Source organism: Etheostoma spectabile, chromosome 6 (assembly GCF_008692095.1).
Source record: "Etheostoma spectabile isolate EspeVRDwgs_2016 chromosome 6, UIUC_Espe_1.0, whole genome shotgun sequence".
Classification (NCBI taxonomy): Eukaryota; Metazoa; Chordata; class Actinopteri; order Perciformes; family Percidae; genus Etheostoma; species Etheostoma spectabile.
The window spans coordinates 10,185,498-10,210,995 of record NC_045738.1 but is presented as its reverse complement, the minus strand read 5'-3'; the positions used below and the strand labels follow the sequence as shown (position 1 = coordinate 10,210,995).

The 25,498-nt window shown below is 40.9% G+C and overlaps 3 protein-coding genes across 6 annotated transcripts; all 3 read right to left on the bottom strand.

Annotated features, from left to right (window-relative positions):
- Positions 1–3,815, bottom strand: clk2b (CDC-like kinase 2b). Of its 2 annotated transcripts, none has more exons than XM_032518443.1 (11): positions 3,352–3,815; positions 2,618–2,708; positions 2,477–2,543; positions 2,279–2,395; positions 2,042–2,208; positions 1,639–1,733; positions 890–1,019; positions 724–806; positions 565–644; positions 404–494; positions 1–317 (listed from the first exon to the last, which is right to left on the bottom strand). In XM_032518443.1, exons 1-11 carry the CDS (start codon positions 3,415–3,417, stop codon positions 135–137), a joined length of 1,170 nt encoding a protein of 389 aa, XP_032374334.1. In that variant the 5' UTR covers positions 3,418–3,815; the 3' UTR covers positions 1–134. The 2 variants fall into 2 exon arrangements, with proteins under 2 accessions (XP_032374334.1, XP_032374335.1); XM_032518444.1 differs by having other exon boundaries at positions 3,241–3,368.
- A 325-nt stretch (positions 3,816–4,140) lies between these two features.
- On the bottom strand, positions 4,141–11,117 carry LOC116691443 (meiotic recombination protein REC8 homolog). The gene is made up of 17 exons (XM_032519057.1): positions 10,922–11,117; positions 9,075–9,143; positions 8,844–8,986; positions 8,693–8,768; positions 8,476–8,596; positions 8,282–8,363; positions 7,645–7,712; positions 7,461–7,539; positions 7,246–7,369; positions 7,024–7,156; positions 6,449–6,656; positions 5,901–6,079; positions 5,737–5,779; positions 5,462–5,549; positions 5,290–5,382; positions 5,055–5,164; positions 4,141–4,635 (listed from the first exon to the last, which is right to left on the bottom strand). Exons 1-17 carry the CDS (start codon positions 10,975–10,977, stop codon positions 4,532–4,534), a joined length of 1,776 nt encoding a protein of 591 aa, XP_032374948.1. The 5' UTR covers positions 10,978–11,117; the 3' UTR covers positions 4,141–4,531.
- A 318-nt stretch (positions 11,118–11,435) lies between these two features.
- Positions 11,436–24,468, bottom strand: setdb1b (SET domain bifurcated histone lysine methyltransferase 1b). Of its 3 annotated transcripts, XM_032519055.1 has the most exons (26): positions 24,207–24,328; positions 23,276–23,341; positions 22,745–22,948; positions 21,228–21,394; positions 21,093–21,136; positions 20,583–20,709; positions 20,312–20,482; positions 19,976–20,177; positions 19,024–19,097; positions 18,652–18,842; positions 18,396–18,525; positions 17,982–18,189; positions 16,591–16,704; positions 16,152–16,455; positions 15,741–16,002; positions 15,128–15,218; positions 14,919–15,035; positions 14,604–14,773; positions 14,197–14,436; positions 13,905–14,075; positions 13,160–13,290; positions 12,907–12,926; positions 12,684–12,802; positions 12,306–12,562; positions 12,080–12,168; positions 11,436–11,780 (listed from the first exon to the last, which is right to left on the bottom strand). In XM_032519055.1, exons 3-26 carry the CDS (start codon positions 22,945–22,947, stop codon positions 11,663–11,665), a joined length of 3,720 nt encoding a protein of 1,239 aa, XP_032374946.1. In that variant the 5' UTR covers position 22,948; positions 23,276–23,341; positions 24,207–24,328; the 3' UTR covers positions 11,436–11,662. The 3 variants fall into 3 exon arrangements, with proteins under 3 accessions (XP_032374946.1, XP_032374945.1, XP_032374947.1); XM_032519054.1 differs by lacking the exon at positions 23,276–23,341 and having other exon boundaries at positions 24,207–24,468; XM_032519056.1 differs by lacking the exon at positions 23,276–23,341 and having other exon boundaries at positions 14,215–14,436; positions 24,207–24,468.
- Positions 24,469–25,498: the final 1,030 nt, after the last annotated feature.

Sequence of the window (25,498 nt, the reverse complement as noted above, 5' to 3'; positions counted from 1 at the left end):
TTCAACATTGTGCACACTATAACAATAACTTTTTAAGCCCTTCTGTCAATTAAGATCTTCTGATTTGAAGTTGAGAAACTAAAACTTGGAAATACATTGGTGTGATCCTCGTAGAGTCGGTTTTCTATTTAGGTTCATCTGCTCATATCACAGCTCTTCCTCCAGGTTTGACTCCTTCCTGGATGATGAAGAGGCAGGAAGAAGGGGTGACACAGGGCAGAGGAAAGAGAGATGCGTGTGGAGGGCTCATACTCCAGCATCCTCTCTAAGAGGTAAAAAAACTGGTGGTGTTCTGTGCCGTGAGATAACAAGTACTTCTGAAGAAACAAAGAGAGAAGCAAGTTGTTCAAGGGAGTTCATGTACTTGGCTCACAGTTAACAGTTTGCTCCTGTCTCAGCTCACCCTTAATGGTTTGCACTTGGCTTTCACGTAGCGTCCGGCCTTGGAGCACTGATTCCAGTCGAGACGCCCACGGTGGAAATACTTTTGCTTTCTGTGAGAAAAATTAAGTTTTGTCAGACAAAGTTTGCATGTGTGTTTGTGTGTACAGGAGTGTGTGTTACCTGCTCCTTTGAATCATTCTCTGAGGAACTGGTCCCTGTATGCTCTCCATCATAGCAAGATGCTCCTTATTGTCATGAGTCTAAAAGTGAAGATCACGTCAACAAGATCCAAATCACACCACTTTCAGCATGCTGTAATTTTAACAATATAATCGTGACCTGGTACAGTGTGAAGCCTTTGTAGTATTCAAACAGGATGCAGCCGATGCTCCACACATCACACGGGTGACTCCAACCCAACTCTGTGGGAGAGTGAAGAGGGACAAAACTTTCAAAACAACTAAACAGGCCTGACAGCTCCCCGGTCTAAATCAACATCTCTTACCCAGTATGATCTCTGGAGCTCGGTAGTGCCGTGTAGAGATGAGGGCAGAGTGGTGTTCGTGGTCAAAAATAGCACTGCCAAAGTCAACAAGCCGCACTGTGGTGTCATTTATTCTCCGCTCACTGCACTTCTAAAGGAAGACAGAAAGTAAACAAGCCAACTGTTTGGCCAGAGCTACAGTTTTTTCCGCTGCTACCAGTCTATAAGTGAAGCTAAACTAATAAGTAGCTTCATATTCATAGAACATATGGCAGTGGTCATCAACCTCTGAGCAATAAAAAGAATAAGCGTATTTCCTTTTCTCTTAAGTATGATAGGTTAAAGTTTAACCAGTACGTCTGCAAAAGAAAACTGCAATGAAACACAAATTGTGTAATAACCATACCGTGTGCTTTGGTTTTCTAATTTAAATAGTTTTGGCTAACCTTGGGGTTTAGTTCAAACCTGTTGGATTGTCTCACTGCTCGTGTCACAATTAGAATTCTTTTCATTATAGCATTCAGGGTTTAAAAAAACAACTAAAAAAAACATCTCATCAAAGATGCCACACATTGCTGCGCTGAGGTCAGCAAACACAACCTGGATAAATATGTGCACCTGTAACCAACACATGTGGGTGGTTTTACAGGTTCTGCTGACCAAAGTTTGCATACCGCAAAGCCAATATCTGCCTCCAATCCCTCCTTACTTAACATCCGGATTTTATATCACCCCTTAAAGTCCCAGCCGTCATGCCTGCAGTTGTTTACCTTCTCAGCGTTGTACATGAGGGAGTAGCCTGAGTTGACAAAGAGGATGTTCTCAGGCTTTAGGTCTGTGTGAGTCAGCTTGTTGTCATGGAGAACTGCAGTGGATGGAAAGTAGATTTAACAGTAGAGAGCAAACGCCCCCGTCTGGTTGAGTTTTTTGTTAATCAGACATGATGATAGCGTATGTATAATAAAAAAACTGAATGAAAAATAACTAAGTCACAGCCTTAGTTGTGTTTGTCTTTCACTTTAGAAACACAATCATCTTCACGTCACAGTCACCCTCTACATACCGTATCAGTGGGACACTTGTTAATAATTACTGTCATCACTGCCATTGATCCAGAGATACCAGACAAAAATGCAAAAGTGGTACAGTTGATGTGATGCATGTTGGACTCACAGCTGACAGCGTCACAAATCTGGTGGGCCATGTGTCGGATCTGGTTAATGGGATAAGGCAGGAAGTTGTTTGCTTTCAAGAAGTCAAAGGTACTGAGAGACAGCAGCTCAAAAGTGATGCACACGTGTCCGTAGTAGTTAAACCAGTCCACCATCCGGACACAGTGACTATTAGGGGGGAAAAAACATAGATGAAATGTAAAAGACAGAAAACGAGTCAAAATTACAAACTACTTACTGTCTGTTATCTGGATCTCTCTCACTGATCTTCTCCAGAACATTGATTTCCAGTTTGGCTGCTTCTCTGTATTTATCCAAGTTTTTAATGATCTTCAAAGCAACTCCACCTCCTCCTCTGTGTGTTGAGGAATGTTTAAAAGCAATAAACACATGTTGCAGATTGGTCCAACTTTCATTATTAGATGAAGCAAGTTACCTGCAGTGGTCCAAACATTGGACCACCTTCCCAAAGGTCCCCTCACCTAAAGTTTCAATTATCTCATCTGTAAGAAATAGAGGTGGAGTTAAAGCAGGAGCATTTTTATAAAAGCTGCCAACAATTTCAACTGACACCTACATCTGTCTTCGAGGACGTCTCCGCTTTTGTAGATCAGGTGACCGTTCTCAGTGTCCCTCTCATTGTCGCCTGCAGCCTCATCGCTGCTCCGCTGGAAACGAGGTGGAGCCAAAAAATAAATAATGGGAAAAAATCAACCTGCCTCTGTGCCTCTCTGACACAGAGTGACATCTGACCTCTTAAACGTCATTGGGTGGATTTACCCTTGGCTAAGACTGATGCATTCAAACTTACATGCAAACAGAGTAACAAATCTGCATTGAACGGTTTTAAATTTCGAGCATTCTTTTATAACTGTGGACTCTGAATGCAGTTGTGATAAAACAAAATCCTCCAGAATGCAAGCTTTTACATCAGGGTTGATCCTGACAACCTAAGTTTGTTCTAAAGGAGGTTAATAAGAAATGTCAAACGACTTCTAGCCTCTTTGGAGGAGCTGAGGCTCTATTTCCATCCGCATTCTGAAACTGTTATTAATATCAGAAGCCCAACATGTGCAGACTTACTGCAGGACACAGGCCAAAAGATAGACCATGCACAAAAGCAAGTGACACATGTAAACACACACACGGTCTTCACTTGATTTGTGGAGCTTCAATACAAAATTATGAATAAAACCTCACCACATAGTGCAGATGATTTCAGGCCAAAGTCAACCACAATGCAGAGGTGACAGAAAAAAATAAATAGCAAAAACACAGCAAATACATGCACAAAAGAATTGAGATACTTGCAGAGAGACAGAGGCAAATACAGTCCAGAAAGCCCTTGTAGAGAGAGCACATCTCTGTCTTCCCCATGATGCAGAAGTGCAGAGTTCCTCAGAGATGAGAAGAACTTGAGACGAGAAGATGATGGAGGGGGGTTATGGTGAAGGAGAGAGGCAGGTGAAGCAAAAGCAGCAAAACTAGATGACTAAGAGTTGCAGAGAGAAAAAAGCACAAAGGACAGTCAACACAATATTAAAGCAGTGGCACAGAAAAGACTACAGGACATGGAGTTGTGACAAAGTCAAATATAGCAATGTTGTCAATGAAAACTAGAAGTGAAGGTGAAACAACTAGCCACAAAACGGACAGAATAGAAAATAGCTTAAGAGGAATAAACAAAAGCAGAAATCAAACAAGTGAACAAGACAAAAACAGAAAGCGACAGGCAGAATTGAGACGAAGAGAGGACAGATAGAGAGGGTGAGAAAGAGAGAGCTCAGACAACTGCTAATAATAAACTTCAGTCACAACCCCCTGAGAAAGTCTTAAGAGGAGAATCAAGATGTGGTCAGGGGGAGGAGAGATCCAGTTTCACTCAACTTTCTTACTCTCCTCCTTGCACCTCCTTAACCCCGGCAACATGTTTTGCCACACCTGTCCTGCTCTGCATGCTACACATACCTTTCAATATACAGTGTATGCTTTCTTTACAGAAATAACTGCCAGAGCTCTTCTGAAGTTTTTATTTTGTAGTTCATGTTCAAAAGGGACACATAACTTAAACAGACAATGTGCATTTTCTTTCTATGCAGATTAACATGAGGAAATGTCTTTAAAAAATATGAAAAAACAGAATCATAAAAATATTTAAAATACTCATCTGAAATCTCATAAAGTTAATAAAACTTGTTGGTCACAGTAGCAAAAGGGACCAATGATTTGCTTTTGGAAATTATATGAACCCGCCGGTTCTAAAAGCATGTGAACAGGTCACAGCAATGACAAATCTTGTGAAGTGATTAATAACCAAACCTTTGACTTCTATGCATATTTGTCTTGTATGATAATGTTTAAATCCAGATGTTTCTTTCTCTCTGATGAAGTGAACATAGGAAGTGTCAAGAACAGACAAATAATCTTCTATCAGACTGAACAATGATGTTTGTTTTGGAGGCTTGTGGGGAGTTGGGTGACCGTGTACACATCAAAAATCCATATTCCCCTCTTCGTAGTTAGATCCAGGAAATATTAATATGTCACCATAAGGCTCGTTCTGCTCCACACGTAGTTTCTTGGCCGATAGAGTCTCTGCAGACAAGTCACAAACACTGCGTTTAAAACATTCCTTTGCCGTTAATAAACCCACAATTTAACACAAAAAGATCAAGGTAGGGAACATCTGGATAATAGCTCACAAAGCAATTATTACTTAAACTTTGACTGGAACTAGGTTTGGTTAAAATTGAATTATTTTCCTATGAACCCTTGTCCATGAACCCCCTGTGAGTTATTAGTCCCTCAGCTCCTGCCAGCTCATTATTAAAGCTTCCACCTGTGACACCATTTGGTATTTTCAAAGACCCGACTCAGACTTTCTTCTAAACCGAAAGTCAGATCTCATAACTCACTGACCACACATTTATTACAGAGCTTTTTGTTGATAATAACATTAATATGATTTCAACACAGGTAAAGGGATGATTGGATAACAGAAACTGATGCCTTACCCAGGAGCCTCTGAAAAATGTTGCTAACAGTTCTGCGGTCGACCTCTGGAGGCAGAAGAGACTGAAACAGCACAGGTGCATCTCCATGCTCTGGCAAATCCAGCAGCTGCCTAAACATGTGAAAACACAAGCAGATAATCATATTTTTATCTCCAAAGTTAACCAAATGGAAAAACAACATTCTCAGCTCTGAGTTTCTACTGGCTAGTGATGGTGTTGCGTCCATGGTCATTACCCGGGAGGAGACCCATCTGTAGCGCTCCCCAGCAACTCATCCACCACCTCTGGGATGTCCTGCAGTGTAGAAACAGACCTGGAGACAGCGGACCTGCCAACACACATACACACATATGCACGTCAGCATTACTGCACTCACTCACTTTACATATCTTTCTATGTTCACCTACCATTCTTTGTCGGGTGTGAACATAGGGGAGATGATCTCTCGAGACGCCTCCCTTTGGCTGGAGCCCTCCAGCGGCAGTGAACCATGTTCTACACACACACACACAAAATAAGTGCCACATGCCTAACCCTGGCCTCTGACCACCCCAAGGAGGTCACAAACCACTTCACATTTAGGAGAGCTATTTCACCCCTAGTTAAACACAGACTGTCTGTCCCTGGTCAACTGGATTAAATCCACAGCACAGTGATAGTTTTCTTTTTACACAAGGGTTACCTGAAAAATCCAATTTCTCTGATTCTGCCACATCTCTGGGGACCTATATTTACCCACACAGACAAACACAATCCGTTTTTCCTCATTCAGTCTTCTCGCTGCACAAAAAGCTTCACAGATATCGATATCAGCAAACAAATAAACAAACAAACATCCTTCGACACCTCCTTCGGCAGCTCAAGTTTCCCCTCTTCTCTTTCGGCAACCTCGGCAATCTCGCGCTCTCTTTCCTTTTCAGAGTCGGTGGACTCGGGCCCTCTCTCCCCGACCTGCTGGTCCAAGCCTGAGAAAGGCCTAATGGTTGCAGCCCGTCTCCATAGAAACAACACCTCGTCAGGCAAGACTGCAGGGGAGAAATTGCTTTGAGGTTTATGTTTGAAAAGGTTAGTCAAGTCACATCTTTCAAAATAGCAGGAGGTGCAGAGGAGTGTGAGAAGTTTGAGGAAAAAAACTAAAAGTGATAAATGTGTAACACTTTATATCATTATAGCACTTTAGAGACACCATCCTCAACAGCCCATAATCATTCACATTTTACAATTGGTGCTACTGGGTTGTATTTCACAGGAAATCTGTTGGATTGTTTTAAGGTCTAAATAAAAATGTTTTCCAGGGCAATACATGAAAAAAAGCTGGTGTTCAGAGTTTATGGGACAACATGGCAGTCAGAAGAAATGAGATCTGTATTTTTTTTTACAGGCGTGTTACTGACAGGGCAGGCAGGGATTTTGGAGGAGCTCAGCGGCCGGGCGCATCCTGTGAGAAGGAGGCGGTGCGAACAGTGGAGACCTAGTCTCAAACAGAGGGTTGTTGATCTGCTGCTGCAGCACCTCCTGGGGGATCTGCGTCTCCGGGTCAAAGAAGATCAGCTGCCTCTTCCTCCTCCTCCTCTTCCTCCTCACCTCTGGAGGCAGCACATCCTGGGCATGGGAGGGCAGTGGGAAGTAAATTTACCAGAACTGTGATTGATCCCTTTTTTCATCCCTGCAGCTGGACATTTGTTTATTCATCAGCAATACCCCTCCAATTTTAACCACTGGACCTCAATCTGTTTAAAACAATAGTGCGTAGTTTCTGCCTCCCATGAGGAATTCTAAGTAATGACAACAAAACTGTCGGAGCAATCACATGATACAGCTTTCCGTGCAATATAACTTTATAACTGTAGATTGAAAAAGTTATTCAAAAGCAAACCTCCCGCCACTTTATCGATGTGAGTTTGATCTAAAAAGACATTGTGGTGCTTGCACATAAAATTAAACAAATAAAATAAAATAAAGCTGGCACCTCTGACTGTAGAGTTTGTCTTTGACGTTCCTTCACTGTAGATGGTGGGGAGGGGAGGACGGGCATAGAGACGGGGGTGAGCTGGTCTGAGGGGGGTCCAGGCTTCTCAATGGAGAGGGTGGTGGGCTGTAACCTGGCACAGGTAGAAACACGGTCATAGTGTGCTTGTGTGGATCTGTATGTGTTTTTGCTGATGTTTCCATGAAAATCTGGATAATTTACTCGATAGAGGATCCTGTGAGCTCTTTAGTTCTCTCTTTCTCCAGGTCTTCCTCTCTTAAACCCCTTTCCATCTCCCCCTCTTGCTCTCCTGGTGTCACTTCTTCTCTTAGCATCTCCAACTCTCCTGTTAGAGAAAGTTTCGGGAAGAAAAAATATAACTATCTCATGTCATCCTTGTCTAACAAGAGAAAGGAGCTCCTAGTTTTATCACACACCTTCTGGAAAGTTATCCGTTTGGTCCAAGAGGAAGCCAACTGTCTCTGGATACTGATCGATAAGCTCCTCACCCTCAAACTAGCAGAGAGAAGAAGGAAGAGAGGAGGGAAAGATGGATGCAAGGGAAGACCAGCAGGATACAAAAATGTATTTCTTTGCATGAGCTTCTTTTGACAGCTCTACCTCAGCAATAGGGATGGCGACAGGTTCTGTCTCTCTCAGAGTAATGGTTTCTGGAGTTGCAGTTATCCCTGAGGAAAATATGGGTGACATTAATATTTTTGTTAAAATCCAGATTACCTAGGATTTCAACATCTACACAAACCAGCAGGAATGAACACAATTAATCAAGCTGCTCTCTGTTAAGCTGCACAGCTGACATCTTATTAATAGTGATAATCAAATAATCAGGACAGGCCTTGTGTTTTCTCTTTACTTAGAATTTAAAACATGCTTGCTGTAATCTTTTCTTTATACCTGACAATATGGATCTTTTCTTAATGTGGTTCCTAAGTACGTTAAATACAATCTTCCCTCAGTATATTTGTATCTAAAATTGATGTCCGTTAAATGATCTACAGTGTGCTTTACTTAGTCTTTCTGTTCATCTAATATTGTATTATCTGTTCAATATAGCCCAAGTTAGCCCATATTAAATAATATTTTTCTTTATTTTTGTTTCAAAATTGTATTACATTTATCTGGTAATTAATTAAAGAGTTATTTCCCACAGTACGTTCTATTTTCCGCTGCTGCAATAACCCACAGCCCTGAAGAGATCATTATATTCATAACATTACAGCACATGGTGTCATCCTACCACTCTCTGGTGCAACAGCAGAAGTTGGACTGGGCCGTTCAGGATGCTCAGGAGAGGTTTCTCTCAGATACTCCGGACCCATCTGAAAGGCACAGAAGAGTACACAGATTTTATACACTCATTTTATCAGGACTAATATTTACATAATTTTCAACTGTCTACCAAATGTTAAATCTCCTTTCTTATTTGGGTACCTGTATCAGTGTATTAGGACTGGGCATGGCTTTTCCCATGCACATCACTCCAAATAAAGGGTCAAGAGCTCCTTCTGTCTCCACCAGGAGAGACAAGGCATCAGGGACGTCCAGGGCATGTCTGAAAGCCAACACGAGGCCCAGCGGGAAGAAACAGGATTGACTTTGTGTTTGTAAGAGCTGACAAATGTGTGAAATGTTGAGCATGTATTCTTACCTGCCGTGCTCATCCACATCAATTTTCTGGGATGCGCTCTGTTTCAACAGATAGTTCACGACGGACTGAAGTTCAGCTGGAAGGACAAAAGATCAAAGTCAAGAACGAATGCACGTTGTTTCTTTCCTCCAGTGTGTTGACAACTTCTTACCCAGGAGAATAGCGCACTGGCGGTGGTAGACGAGGATGACGCCATACTGGAGCTGGGAGGAGAGGTAGAGGGAGAAGCGAGGTCGTGGTAGACCAGGCTGAGGGGGTGGTACCTGCTCCAGCACGTAGTTCATGATGTCATCACTGTACGGGCATTAGCTACATTGTAACTGGACAGATTCACAGTTCAGACAACTGAAAATATGTGACGATGACTAAAATCACTTCTTACCAGGTGTTTTTGACGTTGACTTTTAGGAAATCCCGGCGAGTAACACTGATGCCTTTTGTAGCAACCAGCCTGAAATGGACACAGAGCATTGACATGATCTTGCTTCATCAGAGCTTTAGGTAATCTGTACTAGCAACCACTAAAAAAATGGGATTTAGGTAAAGTTGTCTCAACAAACCACAAGCATGCACACACACATACAATTTTACTCGCAGCAGCAGTAAAATGATCACATGATCCCATTATTAAATGTGAACGTGATCAGTAAAGGAGCACTGAAGGAGTCCATTTAGGACCCCTACCTATCTTAAAGGAATACGCCACGGTTTGTGTTTTGGCTTATCACGGTCACCCCTAGCTGTAGATGGGTGGGCCAACACAATTTTGTCTCAGTGCATGTATTCCTTCAGCCCCTGGTTAGCTTAGCGTGGTAAATGGAATCCTATGTTGCCAGTTAGCATGTTGTGAGTAAAAACAACAACTTAAATACTTCTTTTGGCCTGCATATTTACGATTACAAATAGCAAACAGACGATTTCCTAGGCAGATATTGACTTGGGACTAGATTGGGTGGAAGCACATACAAAGCACTGGTACATGGGCGCAGAGATCAAACACCACCCTCTCTGGTGGCTTCTTTCTAATGCATCTGTGTTGAGGTCTCAAATGTTTTTTTGCTATATTCCTGCTTCACATTAATAAACTGCGAGCTCAGTTTACCATTGTAGGACTATAGCAACTATTCATTTGTGTTTTATCCCTAAACCGAACAGAATTGTGTAAAAACACGTCTTGCAGGCTAAAATAGGTCAGTAATATTTTTTCAAACATTTCATTTCTTTGAGGAGCATATTAATTTTCATTATGCATAGTGCAATACTGTGTGAATAGTTGTATTCCCCCCGCTTAAATCCTAAATTATGTTAACATTTTAAACCTTGGTCAATCTGCCCTGACAACACTCATGTCACTCAAGAAAATGGGAATTGAACAAATAATCACATGAAAGTGTGTCATATCTGCAACTACAAGCCTACATGCATTTCTTTCCCCGTTCGTCAAAATGTGACCTTTGACCTTCATCTCATCTTCAAAGCTGATGTCTTTCATTAAAAAAATAAAATAAATAAAAAGGCAACTTCAAAGGTTTCTTAGATTTATTGTTTTGGCTGCTGCGTCGATGTTGCCTGATGTTTGTTGTCTCTGATGCACCTGCACCGCTTTCTTTCCTGCTGAGCGTGGCCTGATGTGCAGGCCCCAAAAGTGCGTGTGGTTTATATAATGGAGAATCTGAAATCTAGGTTTTTAATAGGGGAAAACATTAAATAAAATATATTTTTTTTAAAATCACTAAGTAAAAAGAATAGTGCGTCGGTTGTTCGCGCTGGAAAATTCTTCACTTAGGAACAAAATGTCTAAAGTGAAGTGAATCCTGCCTTAAAACGCCTTTATCAGACCAAGGGAAACAGGTACACATCTCAATCAGTCTTTACATTAATATGAAAGTATTTGTGCCACTTAATTGATAAGTAGGGTCTTTACTTAGAGATTAATAGAAAGATTGGGGCATAAACTCTGAAGTTTGAGGGACGATGGAGGCGTTAAGGTGGACTTTTAATAGTGTTATGCCCAAAATGTACTATACTTTTAATTAATAAATCAGCGGCGTTGAAGTCGAGTCTGTAAAAACTTATAATCACTTATAATCCCCGTTTAAGAGATTAACCATTAATAACGGGCTAATAATACCGTTAGCTCCCGTGTCAAAAACGTACTATGAGTAGGCCATTTTATAACTTCCCCGGTTATAAATCCGTTTAAAACCGTAAAGACAAGATTTTACTCACCAGACTGTAGAAAAACATCCTGTATGCCTCTTCAAAACTGTGGGGTAGTAAAACATTTTAAAAAATCTTTCGGAAAACTGATTAAAAAGCTAATGAATTGCAGATATCAATCTAGATCCGAGCGGGTTTAGTCCAACGTGTGAAAGCAGATGAATGTTTATTTTAGTTTAAGAAGACGATTGGTCAGGGCTGTGAGCCACTGGAAATAGTCTGGTATTATTGGTATTACATAGGCTATATGCAGAAATGTAACGTTCCGGTAATACATCTTATTTAATAGAATAGAAAAATACTAGTAATGACATAATAATTACATATATTTTCCAGATAATGCTTGTGCAGCAATAAATATTTTATCACTACTGTGATAAAAAATATTATAATTATGTATTTGTGAAGACAACCTCTGCTTCTACATTTGCTATTTAACTGTGGATTTTTAATTTCATCACTCGTCTCTTGTTAAGGTCTACTGTATGTTGTTTCACAAAAGAGCAGTTGGGGGAGCTTTGAGTCATTGAAGAAAGTTGCATTTTATTCAGATGTAATGTAAAACATCATGGATAAAATGAGACAAAATCAGGAACCATGTTCATAATTAAAAACAGAATGACAACAACTGTAATAAAATCCATAGTTAAACTTAAAAATACAAAATAAAAAAAGGTTACAATGTGGAAATGGGTTCTCTAAGTTTCCTACACATACAGCAGAGGCAGTGAAGACAATGATGGCTGCAGATCACAACAGTCTTCCCCTGCACTCGGTGGATCCGCAGCAGCAGAGCAGCACCTTCCCCTCCACACTGCCCACCTCATAGTTGTAGTCCCAGGTCAGCTCTGTGCCGGCCCGAATCCGTCTGCACCAGGACACAAGCAGGCAAGTGAGTTTAGGACAAAGCTCGTCCATATGTCAACATCAAGACAATACATTGCATTGATTTTTTACAGTAATAAATGCCTTCTCCTGGACTAATAGCTGGAGCTGCTACTGTATAACAAAGGTTAATGTGATCACTTCCTGGTTAAAAGCTTACTCTTTGAGTTTGATTCCAGTCTGAACACTCCATCAAGCCTAGCATCATTCTTCTGTGGCTCCTGATGTTGACATTAACTCATAACACAATCTAATTTAATTAAAATTGATTTCAAAACTCACTTGCTGGCAAAAAACGCCACCCAGGGAAACCTCAAGTCATGTGTGTCCACAAACACATTCTGGACAAAAAGGTTAGGACTACAGCTGTGCTGTAATCCAAAGAGGAGACAGAGATGATCAAATAAAAGATAGATACATAGGGGCATAATTTCAGTGACATCAAAGGGCCATACACTGAGATCCGGTAGATAACACACACACACACACACAACACACACACACTTACATTAAGGTAACGGCCAAGGTTTCCTTCCAACTTGGCATCAATGATATAGCAGGACTCCTCGCCATCAAAGAACAGACGAGTGCTTTTGAGAGTGTTGTCCCCGCCACCCCCAGACTGCCTCTGCTGTCCTGTTTTTCCTCCCTGACCCCCCGGCCCTCCCCCGCCTCCAGGTGCACCTGTTTTCACCATCATCCCATGGCCGCTCTTTAGGGCGATGCCGCGTGTAGATTTCACTGCAACCTGCTTCTTAGTCACGCCTAAGCCAGAGCAGCAGCAGCAGCAGGACCAAGACAATACAAAAAGGGAAAACAGTCAAAACCACGCAGTCATTATAAGTCTGGTGTAAATATGTTGTTTTGTTCCTTCTCTTCTCCTCACCCGTGGGGACTTTTTCTCTCTCCTTGTTGTCGTCAGATCCAGAGCTGATGGTCTGAACATCATCACTGTCAGAAACAGTCATCACATCCTGCTTCTTTCCTGTTTCTAACTTCACTTGGCTGCAAGAAACAGAAACATTATTCTTAACAGCAATCGAACATGTTACATGACATTGATCATAGAGTTGCCGTATCTAAGCATATTTTTGGCAAGTCCAACACACCTCTTGTTGTCTCCAGATTCCTGTGATGGAAAACAGAAAAACATTAATGATAATTTGGCAAGACAATCAAAAAAAAAAATAAGAGCCAGCTTTTACTACTCATCCTCTTACAAAAGATAACAGAGGTCTGGTGAGGAGAAGCAGCAGGATTACATTTACATTTCTGTGAGAGATACTGCAATAATTTAAAAAAGGCTGTGCACACAGAGCTCAGTTCCTCAAAATATTCTTACTTTATCTCCTCTGTACTCACCTTCTTTAGACTCTGGCTGGTGAGCCAGGAAGCCACTTTGTTTTTCCCCATCTCCTCTGGCATGGACAGCGGCTTCTCGTCATCAGTTCCTTTGGCAGATGCACTTAATCCATCTTTACTGTCTTGACTCCCTGGACCAGGAAGGAGAAAGGTGTGTGAAAAGACTAAATCTCAAAAAATCTGAAAGTATAACATAAATGCAATGTGAGTGAAACTGTCTTGGATTAGGGAGGCAAGTAGACATTTTTTTCAACATCAATTAATCTACAAATATATTTTGAAATAACCAATTTAATCTACATAACGGAATTATTTAATTTTATATGATATTCAAAGCAATTATTCAAAATGTTTGTAAATGCACTTATTCTGTTTCTCGCTCTTCATTAGAAGAGAAGATCAATACTGCAATGTCTGTAACGTAAATGGAGCCTGTTAGCTTACCTTAGCATAAATACTGGAAAAAGGGAAAAAACACCTAGCCTTGGTTTTGAACAACTGTAACCAAATCTGCCTATAAGCTCCTCTAAATCTCACTGAATAACACATTTAATCTTGTTTATTTTATTTGTATAAAAAAGTTGTGGTTTTAAAGAATGTGCTGGGTTATTTCTTAACCTTTATTGATAATTTAAACAAACCTGCCTCAAATAGGTATATTTCCCAAAATGCCCAACTATTCCTTTAAACAAAAACACTGAACATTGACCACTTCCCACATCTCCTAAAGATGCCACCAGCTCACCTTCCTTGTTGCCCTTGGCCTGACCACGTGTGGTGTAGCTCCTCCACACAGAGCTAGAAGAGAAGTAGTTTTCCTTCACAAACGTGTCGTCGGAACTGTCACTTTCATCTTCACTTTTTGAATCCTTGTCATCATCGTCATTGCTGTCTCCTGATGAGCTTGGGTTTTGGGCTGCGAAAGATTAAAAACAATATATATAGTGGAGAAGAATGAGGATAAAATGTCAGCTGGGGTCAAATGTACACACCATAGAGGATCTCCCAAGGTCCATTAGACCACTTTGATCTCTCACCTTTTGACTTGGAATCATCCTTTTTGAGCGGTCTCCCCACAGGGTTAGACACTAAAGCGGATGGTTGGATTTTTAACCTTGACATGTCCACGCCGCTCCCCTCGCTGTCCGAACAGTGAGCCTCACTCTCATAGCCCTCTTTGAAGTTCTCCACACTCTCTATATGATCCAGATTGGCAAAATACTCATCGCCCATCTCTAGACCTTCTTTGTCGGCAAAATCGTCTGTCAAGATTTTACCTGGTAAATTGGAAAAGAAAGAGGTAAAGAAAAAAAACTCACTTTGCAATCAAGTCATCTGTTGTTTCGTGGTAAAAAATTAAGTGATGAGGATGTGTGCATGTGTGCCTGCTTTCCATCACCTGTCTTTAAAAAACATTCCCATAAGTCTGTTTCCTTGTTCTTACCAGCATAGATGCAGACAAAAGAGCCCTTGGCCACATCATCCAGACAGCGGATGCCCCAGCCTTTGTTTTGGGTCTTGAAGAGCTGGAGACGCACCTGCAGGCCGTGCTGCACCAACCGGTTGGTGCACATCTGAGCACAGCATTTGCACCGCTTATTACACTCGTAGATCCTGTGAGAGAGAGCGAGAGAGAGAGACAGAGAGAGAGAGACGACCAAATTAGCCGTTGTATTCAAAAGTAAATATTTGCTTGTTAGAATATGAGGATTGAGAGGAAATTAGTCTCTCTGTAGAGTGATGAAATGCAATGTCTGACCCTGTGGGGAGACACTCCTCTAATCGTTTGTGGAAATATCCGGCATTTGGGTTGATCTGTGCCCCTGGTGTACAACCTGTAGCCTGAAGAGTCAGCTGGTGGCAAGAGCATTTCGACCTGTAACAAAAGACACAAAGAAACGTGTTCAGGATATAAACGGTCGGAGAAATATAAAAAGTGATGGGTTATGGGTAAACAACTTCACTAACTTGTCTCGACAGCCGTCGGTGCAATCACACCCAACCAGGAAGTCTGGACTGGTGTTGATGTATACTCCATCTTCAGGAATACGCTCTTTACCTTGAAGAGAAGAGTGAAACAATAAATCAGACCAGAGTGATTTTTCAAAAGGAGATAAGGGCAGCAAAAGCCAGTATGTAGGTAATCCTTTTTGATTTATTTTGATGTCTTTCTGCGCACACAGATCTGCAGTGGAAGCAAGAAGCTAAATGTTTAAAAGCAAGTTAGAGCATTGAGCACGTCTACCATGTCTCTCAGCCAACTCAGCAAAAAACGACTCCATTGATTTAGCACTGCACTCCTATAACATTGTCACGATGGACAGACCCAACCAACACGGACTCACATCATTAACATCACTTGAGTCATTTTAACAAATGTTATGAAGTTTCTCTGGAGCCACAAAAGGCTTCATGCAACTTTTTTGACTTATACAGTACAGTATACAATAATCTCCAAGAAAACAGACCTTGATCTGTGGTGTTACCCCTTTTTTGGCTTAATCTTGACAAAAAATATTTTGTAGTCTTATCCTGGCCCAAATTAATCTCTCCTTTGTTATGGCCTCAATGTAATTCTTACTGTAAGCTACTTCAGGAGGCGGGGTGGAATCGATCTCGTTGACGCAGGAGAGTGGGATGTCCTCCCGTCCACCAGTGATGTCGGGAATGTAATAGACTGGCCTCTGTGGCTGGAAGGGCCGGTCCACGAGCACATAGGGGTCTAGACAAAACATCTCTAGGAATATAAAGTCACAGCGAGTCTGGAAGAGGTAGTACTGGATCTCTTCCATGTTACGTAGACAAAGCCCACACGGAGCCTTGTAAATCACGTGGAAGGACATCTGAGAGGTAGACGAGACAAGCGTTGTACAATTCAGATTAATTGCAAGGATGTGATCGGGTATAACTGAATTTTTTAACCTTAGGGAGTAATTCTAGCCAAGTGCTTCAAATATCCACAACCTTCCTTTTACTCTTCCTTCAAATTTACCTTGCGGTTGACTTTGCGTCTTCCCGTCATGCGTCTAAAATCATACAGTAAAGGTGTGAGGAGGGGGTTCTTTCCTCTGTGCATGTCTGATCTGGCAGGTCGGACGCGATTAAGACAGGCGAGCTGACAAGTGTGCGCCAGGTAGAAGATGCGGTCGGTCGGGGCACGGTACGCAGGCTGATGTGGGATAATGGCCGTCGTGTGTGTCATTGGAGCAGGGCCGGGAGCCTGAGGGGGCATCGGTCTCTGATACGGCTGTGTAAAAGTGGGCGTAGCAATATTTTGGACACTCAACATTCTTCCACTATGGATTGACAAACAAAAAGGTAAAGAGAAAAAGATCACATTTAAAAACATAAAATGTCTACAATGAGATCACTTTTAACAGCACAACTTTCTGTGTCACAACTTATTAAACCAAACAATAATGTGGACTCACCCAGAGAGGTTGCTGGGACTGGAGGAAAGAGACTGCATGATCTTAGAGGCATGAGTGCCTCCCACACCAGGGACAAATGGAGAAGTACTCTTCTTTGCCATCTGATGTTTATTGCTTGAAGACCGCGAGGAGAGAAATAGACAGCCAATTTGAAAAAGTCTCCACTTCCTCTCAAATCATGGGCTTATCGATTTCTTTATGTTTTCTAATAAATAAAGCATCAAACTAACATGTAATATGAAAGATCTTAATGTTTTCTGATTTCCACCAGGAGCTAGTGGAGCTGAAAAAGCTAAAAAGGAAGGAATATCATAATACAATCAGCAGGTTAACAAAAACACAACTCACAACATTTTGTCTTTTGTATGTTTGTGGACTCATGAGAGAAACCGCATGAGCATTCCCACCTTAACCCTTGTGTGGTGTTCGGGTCTGTGGGACCCATTTTCAATGCTTGCTAAAAGAAAAATTATGCTATTTATTATTTCTTCTACTTCTACTGGGCCTGCTGTGTGTGTGTGTGGTGTGTGTGTGTGTGTGTGTGTGTGTGTGTGTGTGTGTGTGTGTGTGTGTGGGGGGGGGGGGAGCGTGTCTGTGTGTCTCTGTGTGTGTCTTTGCGTCTGTTAAGTAAAGTATGTGTGCATCAAAACACAAACTTTCATAAAAGTAAAACTGGCTACGTCCTGGCAAGATAATTCTTACTAGGTTTCGTTGCTAGGAGACTGATGTTCTTGCTCGCCAGCTAGTAGTTGTGACGTCACGTGCAAAGTATGAATTAAATGTATATTTAATTGAATGTGTAACTAGGCAACTGTTGCTAAAAAGTTTATCTTCTTTTAAAAAGTCATAATGTGTCAATGTTGTGTTTTCAGCTTCTTGTGCTGCTCCCAAGTGGCCAATCACATTAATGAATGCAGCTTTGAAGAGGTGTTAAAGACACCAGGTTAAAAAGTAGCGTTGTGCTGCCCCTTTCTGTTGGAAAATGTCAAGCCTGTTCCATCTCTTACCATAACAAGCATCAATGGGACCACTGGGAATTATCAAGTCAGATAAGTCTTTCAACATAGTATTTGATGAAATTGGAAAAGGTAACAGCTGTGTCAGTGCAGTATCTCACATGAACAAAATAATTTTCTCCCATTCTTGCAAAATGAACTTCCTCTCAGTGTTTGTTTTAGTCACTGTAAGAATGGAGCTCTAAGTGGGTCATAAAAATATACTGACTTTACTTTGAGAAGACTGCCCTTAGGTTACATGGTTGCATACTAGAGATTGTTTCATCAAAAGGTAAATAATTCCACAGCTTTAGCTTTTTTTGCAAGATAAACACCTTTGAACAAAATGTCTTTGGTAGTGTTAGTGTTAGTATATGTTCAGAAAGTATCACTTACTCAACACGTAGAGGCTGTGAGGGCTGAGGAGGCTGAATCGTCTGTTGGGGCGGTTGGGGCTGCGGGGTTTGTTGGGGCTGAGGACGCTGTTGTGATTGTGGTGTCTGTGAAGGCTGGCTGGTTGAGGCCTGCGGTGTTTTAACGGGAGAGGCACCAACTTGTCCGTCACTGGTGTATTGAACTACTGGGCCTTTACTCCTCAATGCCCCTGGAGATTGAAATAGACATTGAGAAATGGAGGGTAAGTTCAATGACTAAAAGTACACATGAATGAGTGTGCTAAAACACTGTATTAACAAAAAGTCTATAAAACGTTCTCCATTTTTCAAATGTTCTTCTTTTAAAATACAAAATTACAGTAGTGGAAATGGGCCTCTCTGACATGAATTTAAAGTTCAAAATGTACAACTTTACCCATGTTAGGTCTTGTCCGCTGCTGGCCAGCCAGCTTCTTCTCCTGGGTGTTGGCGGTGGTCATCTTCAGGTTGAACATTGGCTCCAACCTGGTAGAGCCTCTATAAATCCACTCACTCCTCTTGTCATCCTGATCAACACAAAACAACAAAGGAAGTTTACTCGCTGTCAACTGCTGTATTGATGAATCAACTATTATTCGGCTGTCCAACAAGTTGATGGCTTTTCCCCCCTCCAATTTCTTACACTGACATACCAAAAAGAGGATCTTGACCAAGCTTCCATCCACCTCCTCCACTTTGCTCCTCCACCAAGTTCCCTCCCATTCTGTCTTGATGATCTGTCCAACCTTTAGGAGCACCATAGGCCTGCTGGGATATGCAGTGATGTACTCCTCAATGAAGTCTCGACACGATGCATCCTCTATGTCCTCCCAGGTACGCTTTACTGTATAAAACAAGCATAAACTCAGTCTTTTACTCATTATTACCAAAAGTTGGCCCTCAAAACTTCCAACCAAAAACACAGCAACTAAGAAAGCTTAGCTTTACAGCTGCGTAATAAGTAGAATTTACTGGGTTTTACAGAATACAAGAGAGAAGGAGAACATAGAGAAATGGACACTTACATGGTCGGCAAACTGGGTGGAGCTCCGGTAGTGTAACATATGATGCATAGCCATCATCAAAGAATATCAAAAACCTGAAAAACGTACAAAAAAGATATTAACTACAGCCTGACCAATTCATTGTTACATATACAGTATATCAGTATTTGCAAATACTTTATATTTTAAGTAAAATGTCACACACCCACGCACACACACACACAAGCTCATAAGTTTATGAAACTATGCCAAAGTTGACTAAAAAGGAGGATAAAAAAACAATCATCTTTATAGAAATTAATTTTAATGCTTTCATTAGAAAATTAGGAAAAATCCAACCTTTAAAAGAAACCTATCATCACGTACACTTCATCATACCTAGAGATTGGCATGGGGTACTTTCCATAAAATCATCTCTCAATGCAAATCAGACCAGCTATTAGGCTAACTGAACTAAAACCATGCCAATCTCTAGGTATGGTGAAGGGTTTGTGATGATATGGGGCTATTTTTCCATCAGGATGCATAGTATTCTGGGTCCATGAAATAACTGGCCTTTAAAAAAAATTGGATTTTTCCTAATTTTCTAATGAAGTGCATTCAAATTAATTTACGAAAAGATGATTTTTTTTTTATTCCTGTTTTTAGTCAACTTCAGCATGGGTTCATAAATTTAGGAGCACCACTGTGTACGTACACACACACACACACACACACACCACACACACACACACACACACACACACACACACACACACACACACACACACACCCACACACACACACACACACACACACACACACACACACACACACACACACAACACACCAACACACACACACCACACACACACACACCACACACACAACACACACACACACACACACACACACACACACACTATTGTCCACCAGTGAGCTCTGACATGTTCATTGTAAATGTAAAAGTCCAATCTTTAGCTTTGTCACCCACCTCATACGATTTTTGTTGTTGGGCATCTCTGCTACTATTCCAGCATAGAGCCACACAAGGTTGCCATCCTTGTACTTGGCGACTACACGAGCCCCGACATACAGAATCTCCAGGGTGGGGTTATACTCGAAAGCCACATGATTTCCAGACAGCAAACTCTTTCCTTTATCAAACTTCACTTTATACTTGAATATGCCATTTCCTGAATATAGACAGAAGATGTGTTGTGTTAAAGATGGCAGATCAGGAAGATTCAAGCATAGAAGACTGTACATAACATAACCAATAATATGTAAAGGAAACCTTAATTGTTAAAAGTGGTTTAAGGTTACACACCAACAGGGTGAATTGCAACGAGGGCACCTCTGTGCCATGTCTTGGTGCGTTTCTTTCCCAGAATAGTCATCCCAACTCTGAGCTCATCTTCTGTTATGTTTGGGTTGGGCTGGGTCATGGACTGAGATAGAACCTGGGATACAAACACGGCTGGCACTGAAGCCTGAGTAGCTGGAGGATAGGAAAAGCCATACATTCATTTAGCATCAAATATACTTTCAGACAGGTATGATGCTTGTAACATTACCTAAGAAAGTATGTGTGTGCTAACCTGGCTGGGATGGAGGCTGTGATGGAGATCGGAGCAATGGACCACCTACTGAAGGCTTGTTGACAATTTGGACCAACTTCTGCACCTGCTGGGAGGTTTTCTGTAGCGCTGTAGAGACTTCTTTTAACTGGTAAAATAAATAAATAGGACATCATAATCTGCGTAACCTGTGCAGTGATACCCCTCCATAATGTTTTGCGGCCAAACCCACAATATCTTTTGTTTTCCAAAACAAGGTTTTAAAAACAAATCAATCAATCAAGATTGTGGAAAAGTAGATGTTGAAGACAATGTTTACTTGTATGTTCTTGTGGCACAGAATATCTTACGGTATCACCTTAACTAAGGTATGCCGCATGATTCAACTCACCGCAAGATGGGCCAGAAAGTCCAAAAGGCTACAACAATATTTCAACACCTCTAAACTCCACGCAATCAGACAACACAACAAACATTTATCAATGAAGTGTAGACACAGATCAATATAATTAAGCTTTTTGTTGTTCTTACAACTGGATCTTTGCCAGGAGTGACAGGCATCTTTGGAGGAACCACTGAAACATTATAAAGAACAGAACATATTTAATAACCTGGTTGTTTTTATGTTGCAGTAGCAATGAAATTGTAAATGAAAGTATGACTTACAACAGCCAACAGCAATGACATCGTCGTCGTCATCATCGTCTATCTCGATGACCTCAGAGAACAACTTGTCTCCTCCGCCCCCCTCATCCTCTGAGCTGCTCTCTCGGTAAATAAGACCGTTCTTCTGATAAGTTTCCTTCACAAGCTTCTCACACTCCAATAAGGATCTGAGGAAGAGTGTGGAGAGAAAATGTAAGCTCTAAAGACAAAAACAAGAATTGTACAATCACGGGTGCACCAATCCTCCACCGGTGGATTAGTAGCAACAATAAGCAGGTTGTGTATCGGCCATGATATGACCGATTCCATTAAATACAGTTTCTTTGTCAATGTGTGAATTCTGGGTTTCCACATTCATTAAGTAACAGCCGATTCAAATTTTTCTTTTAGTGCTATTGCAATACCTGGTCTCTTTTCACCTCGACATAAAAATTACTCCCAGCAGTTTCACACATTGAGGTTTAAAAATTTCAAATTTTGGATTGGTTACAGTATTGTAACCTGTATCAGGAGAGAATAACGCTTTGTGACATCTCTCTCTCCCTCATTTACTGTCATCCCTCAAATAGCGTTATCCAATAAAGGAACAAAATGCCTCCCAGAACACAGCCCACTGTCACACATTACACCCACAATCATTGATTCTTGTCATCAGGGTAGCAAAAAATGTGAAAAACAAATCTGACGGTGCTTTAGGCCTTCACAATTAATCATAAAATCGTAATCTCAATTCACCCTGTTCACTAATTTTTTCAAAATTTCATTTTACAAGCCGACTGCATCACAAACGCTACTACTTTCTTCTTTGAGTTATAAACAGACTGTATAAAATAGGTTTTAAAACGCTGCAAGGCTCTCCCTTCTCTTCATTGAAGCCTCTGTGTTTACGGGCTTTGTGGTGATGCACAATGTGGTATAGGTGCCAAACAAAATCTACGTTTGGTCCTGCCAATTTGTTTTGTTTTGTCATGGTTCATGTCTGCAATAAACACTTTGCAAGAAAATAATCATGGCAGAGAATCATGATATCAATTCTAAGCTAAAAAAAAATCATGATTCATATTTTTCCCTGAATCGTGCAGGCCTACTGTGCTTCACAAAATTAAATTTACATGATGTATGACACAATATGATGTAGTTTGGGCTAAATATTAAAAAAAACAAATATTTTAGTTTACATTATGAAAAGTTAAAGAAATACAAACAATGTAATCATTTGTAGCACTAGCAGAGCACCATCTGTTGGATGTTGTGTGCACTAAATGATTGATTCTATGTTGTTGTTAAAAACCTACGTCAGCTTGTTATGGTGTGCTTGAAGCTGACGAAGAATGTGCAAGTTCTGAACAGTGGTTCTACATGTGTTACCTTTATAAATCATGCCTGTGTCTCCAGGTTTATCTTACACTAAAATAAAGAAGAGATATGTCTTTGTAAAAGTATTGTATATAGATTAAAATCACATGACTAAATAAATAAAATAAACAGACTTTGGGAAAATATTTATGTCTACTTACTTGTTGGCATTGGTAAGAAGCATGTCGGCTGTCGCCTCCTCTTCTTCTTTCTTCTCTACCCATTCTTTCAGCTCTGTCAGCTGAGCCTTTTTCTTCTGCACAATCTCGCTATTCTCCACGGCATCATCAATCCACTTTTTTAGCTCATCCAAAGAAATGCCCAGCTCTTCCTCGAGATTGGGGTCCCAGCAATCCACTTCCATTCTGAGAAAGAAAGAAAAAAAACAGAAACAGGATTTTTAAAATACTTACACAAGTCTTCTAAGTCTCATTCTTAAATGATTAATTGCATAGCAAATTCTTGTTTAAAAATGACTACTGTATTAGTCTACCACTACTTCCAATTTGTTACCCGTACAATTTACATCGTCAGGATGTTTTGTTTCTGTAGTTTCTACCAGCATGTCACTTCGCAGTCAAAGCAACAGAATAAAAATATGACTTTAATTTATTTGATCACCTTTTGGTAAATATATCCTATTACTTCTAAAGCAACTAGTCATTGAATCAATTATTTGTTAAAAAATGTACCTCTGTTGTTGTAAATGAAATCTCTGGAAATTCAGTGTCCATTCTTGCACGTTTTAAGAGTATGATCTGATACACAACACCGAAAGACAAGTCATTGTTTGTTGACAGCAGTGTGATTATTTTATATATGATTTACATACATATCGCTAAGCATGCTGATATTTGTCAGTAATCGATTCCAAGAAAAAAACATTAGGCCTACTTATTTCTGCCTTAATTACATGTCAATGTGACTGTCATGGAGGCACTGCATCACTTCATGTGAAGCATCCATGCATGCAATGCAGACTGAGATCATCTACTGAGTTGGGCTGCAGGTTGAACCTTGCACACTAGACAGGGTGACACGTGTGTACCAAACACTGCTTCCTCTGTTTTAGCCCGACTACTAATGTTGATGTCGTCTGTTTACCCAAGCACACAGAGGCTGATAGTAACTGCTCTCCCAACCTAAAACAAGTTAGGTTGCTACTGATGTGGCACATGGCTATTATATACTTAAAAAAAACAATTAGTCAGTGTTAATGTAATCTTGACGCTGCAAGAGTCAGAATTGGAGAGTCGCATGCTACTGGTTAGCACAACAAAGGGATAGTTTAAAGGCAAAATGATGTTAAATTAGCTGGATGTTTTCCAATTTAGCTAATCTCGGCAGACCGGGTAACTGCTAGTTTAACCCACCTTAATTTAACTGGTACTTTATTGAGAAATAATCTGGGCGAGCAGAGCAGCTAAAAGACATCAAATTGAAGCCTAGCTACATACATGCAGCTAGCTACATAACAGCAGACTAGCTTGTTAGCTTAGCATTAGCATGGAGAAAGTCTATCTATTGACTGACTGGTGCAGGTGTCCGGAAAACAAACAGCATGGTGTCATCAAAGACACATCACACGGTGAACTTAATTAAGAGACAGCACTCAACACTCACCCATCGCTGCTTTCCATCCTGTCTGCTCGCAAACATAAGGTTAGCTAGCTAATGGTACCGACCGGACAGTTAGCTACAACAGGGAGTGCATGCTTTGCTTTCCAGGGTACTCAGAGTGGGCGGTGTTGGGAGCTCTGAAACCTCCGCCCATGCGTCTCATCCAGGTATATCAAATCGTGCAATTGACGACAGAGCGCCTAAATTTCTTTGCGTTTCAGGTTGTTGTTGTTAATGCCCGAGGAGGGGTCCATTATTGAAGGGTTGATATCAGCTTATTTCACTGAGCTCATAGAACCATTTGGCTCAGGCAGCTACGAGCCAGAAAGATAACGTTATGCTAGCAAGATTCAAGGCAAAATTGAAGGACTAGGCTACACATTGGAAATAATAACAGATTCACATTTTCTCATTATTTAAAGGTCCCATGACATGGTGCTCTTTGGATGCTTTTACATAGACATTTCTTGTCCCCTAATACCATATCTGAAGTCTCTTTCCCAAACTTCAGCCTTAGTGCAGAATTACAGCCACTAGAGCCAGTCCCACAATGAGCTTTCCTTAAAATGTGCCATTTCTGAGTTTGTAGCTTTTGAGGAGGGAGGGGGGGCAAGGTGGAGGCTGGGGGTGTGGCCTTGACCAACTGCCACTTTGCTCTTTTGAAAACCATGTCTCTCTCTCATGGGTAGGCCAAATTCTCTGAGCGGGCTAAGCAGAGAAAGGGGAGGTAATCTTGCCCCTTATGACCTCATAAGGGGTAAGATTCCAGGTCGACCCATCTGAGCTTTCATTTTCTCAAAGGCAGAGCAGGATACCCAAGGCTTGGTTAACACCTATCGCCATTTCTAGCCACTGGGGGACCATAGGCAGGCTGGGGGAATGCATATTAATGCTAAAAAAACCTTATAAAGTGAAATGTTCATGCCATGGGAACTTTAATGTAGCTCATTCATTTAGAACAGTAAACCGTCTATTTCACCAGAACTCGTTAGTAGGAATATCACGTTTTAATGTTGCCAATCAGAATTCATCCAGACCATGGAATAAGGTCTTAAGAACCCAATCAAACTCCAGAGTACTGCATGTGAGAATTTTAAGATGAAATGAAGATAAACTGTTGCAACATTAATTTATCAAATTGCTCTTTTTAATCACACTTTTTATATTCTGATAAATACTTTTCCTCAGGAATAATTATAAAGGCTGCCGTTAAACATTTCCACTTTCCAGTGTTGCAAGTAGGCCTACTACTTTGAAAGTAAATTTATCACAAGCTACCAAAATACCCTGAAATG

Coding starts and splice junctions, on each gene's coding strand:
- clk2b (XM_032518443.1), bottom strand. CDS start 3,417: ATGGGGAAGACAGAGATGTGCTCTCTCTACAAGGGCTTTCTGGACTGT. Junction 645..723: donor AAGGCTTCACACTGTACCAG/GTCACGATTATA, acceptor CTTCACTTTTAG/ACTCATGACAATAAGGAGCA. Junction 318..403: donor CCAAGTGCAAACCATTAAGG/GTGAGCTGAGAC, acceptor TTGTTTCTTCAG/AAGTACTTGTTATCTCACGG.
- setdb1b (XM_032519054.1), bottom strand. Junction 18,526..18,651: donor TGGTCAAGATCCTCTTTTTG/GTATGTCAGTGT, acceptor TGTGTTGATCAG/GATGACAAGAGGAGTGAGTG. Junction 18,190..18,395: donor GCGGACAAGACCTAACATGG/GTAAAGTTGTAC, acceptor TTCAATCTCCAG/GGGCATTGAGGAGTAAAGGC.
- LOC116691443 (XM_032519057.1), bottom strand. CDS start 10,977: ATGTTTTACTACCCCACAGTTTTGAAGAGGCATACAGGATGTTTTTCT. Junction 7,713..8,281: donor TGCTGTTGCACCAGAGAGTG/GTAGGATGACAC, acceptor TATTTTCCTCAG/GGATAACTGCAACTCCAGAA. Junction 5,780..5,900: donor AACTTGAGCTGCCGAAGGAG/GTGTCGAAGGAT, acceptor GGGTAAATATAG/GTCCCCAGAGATGTGGCAGA.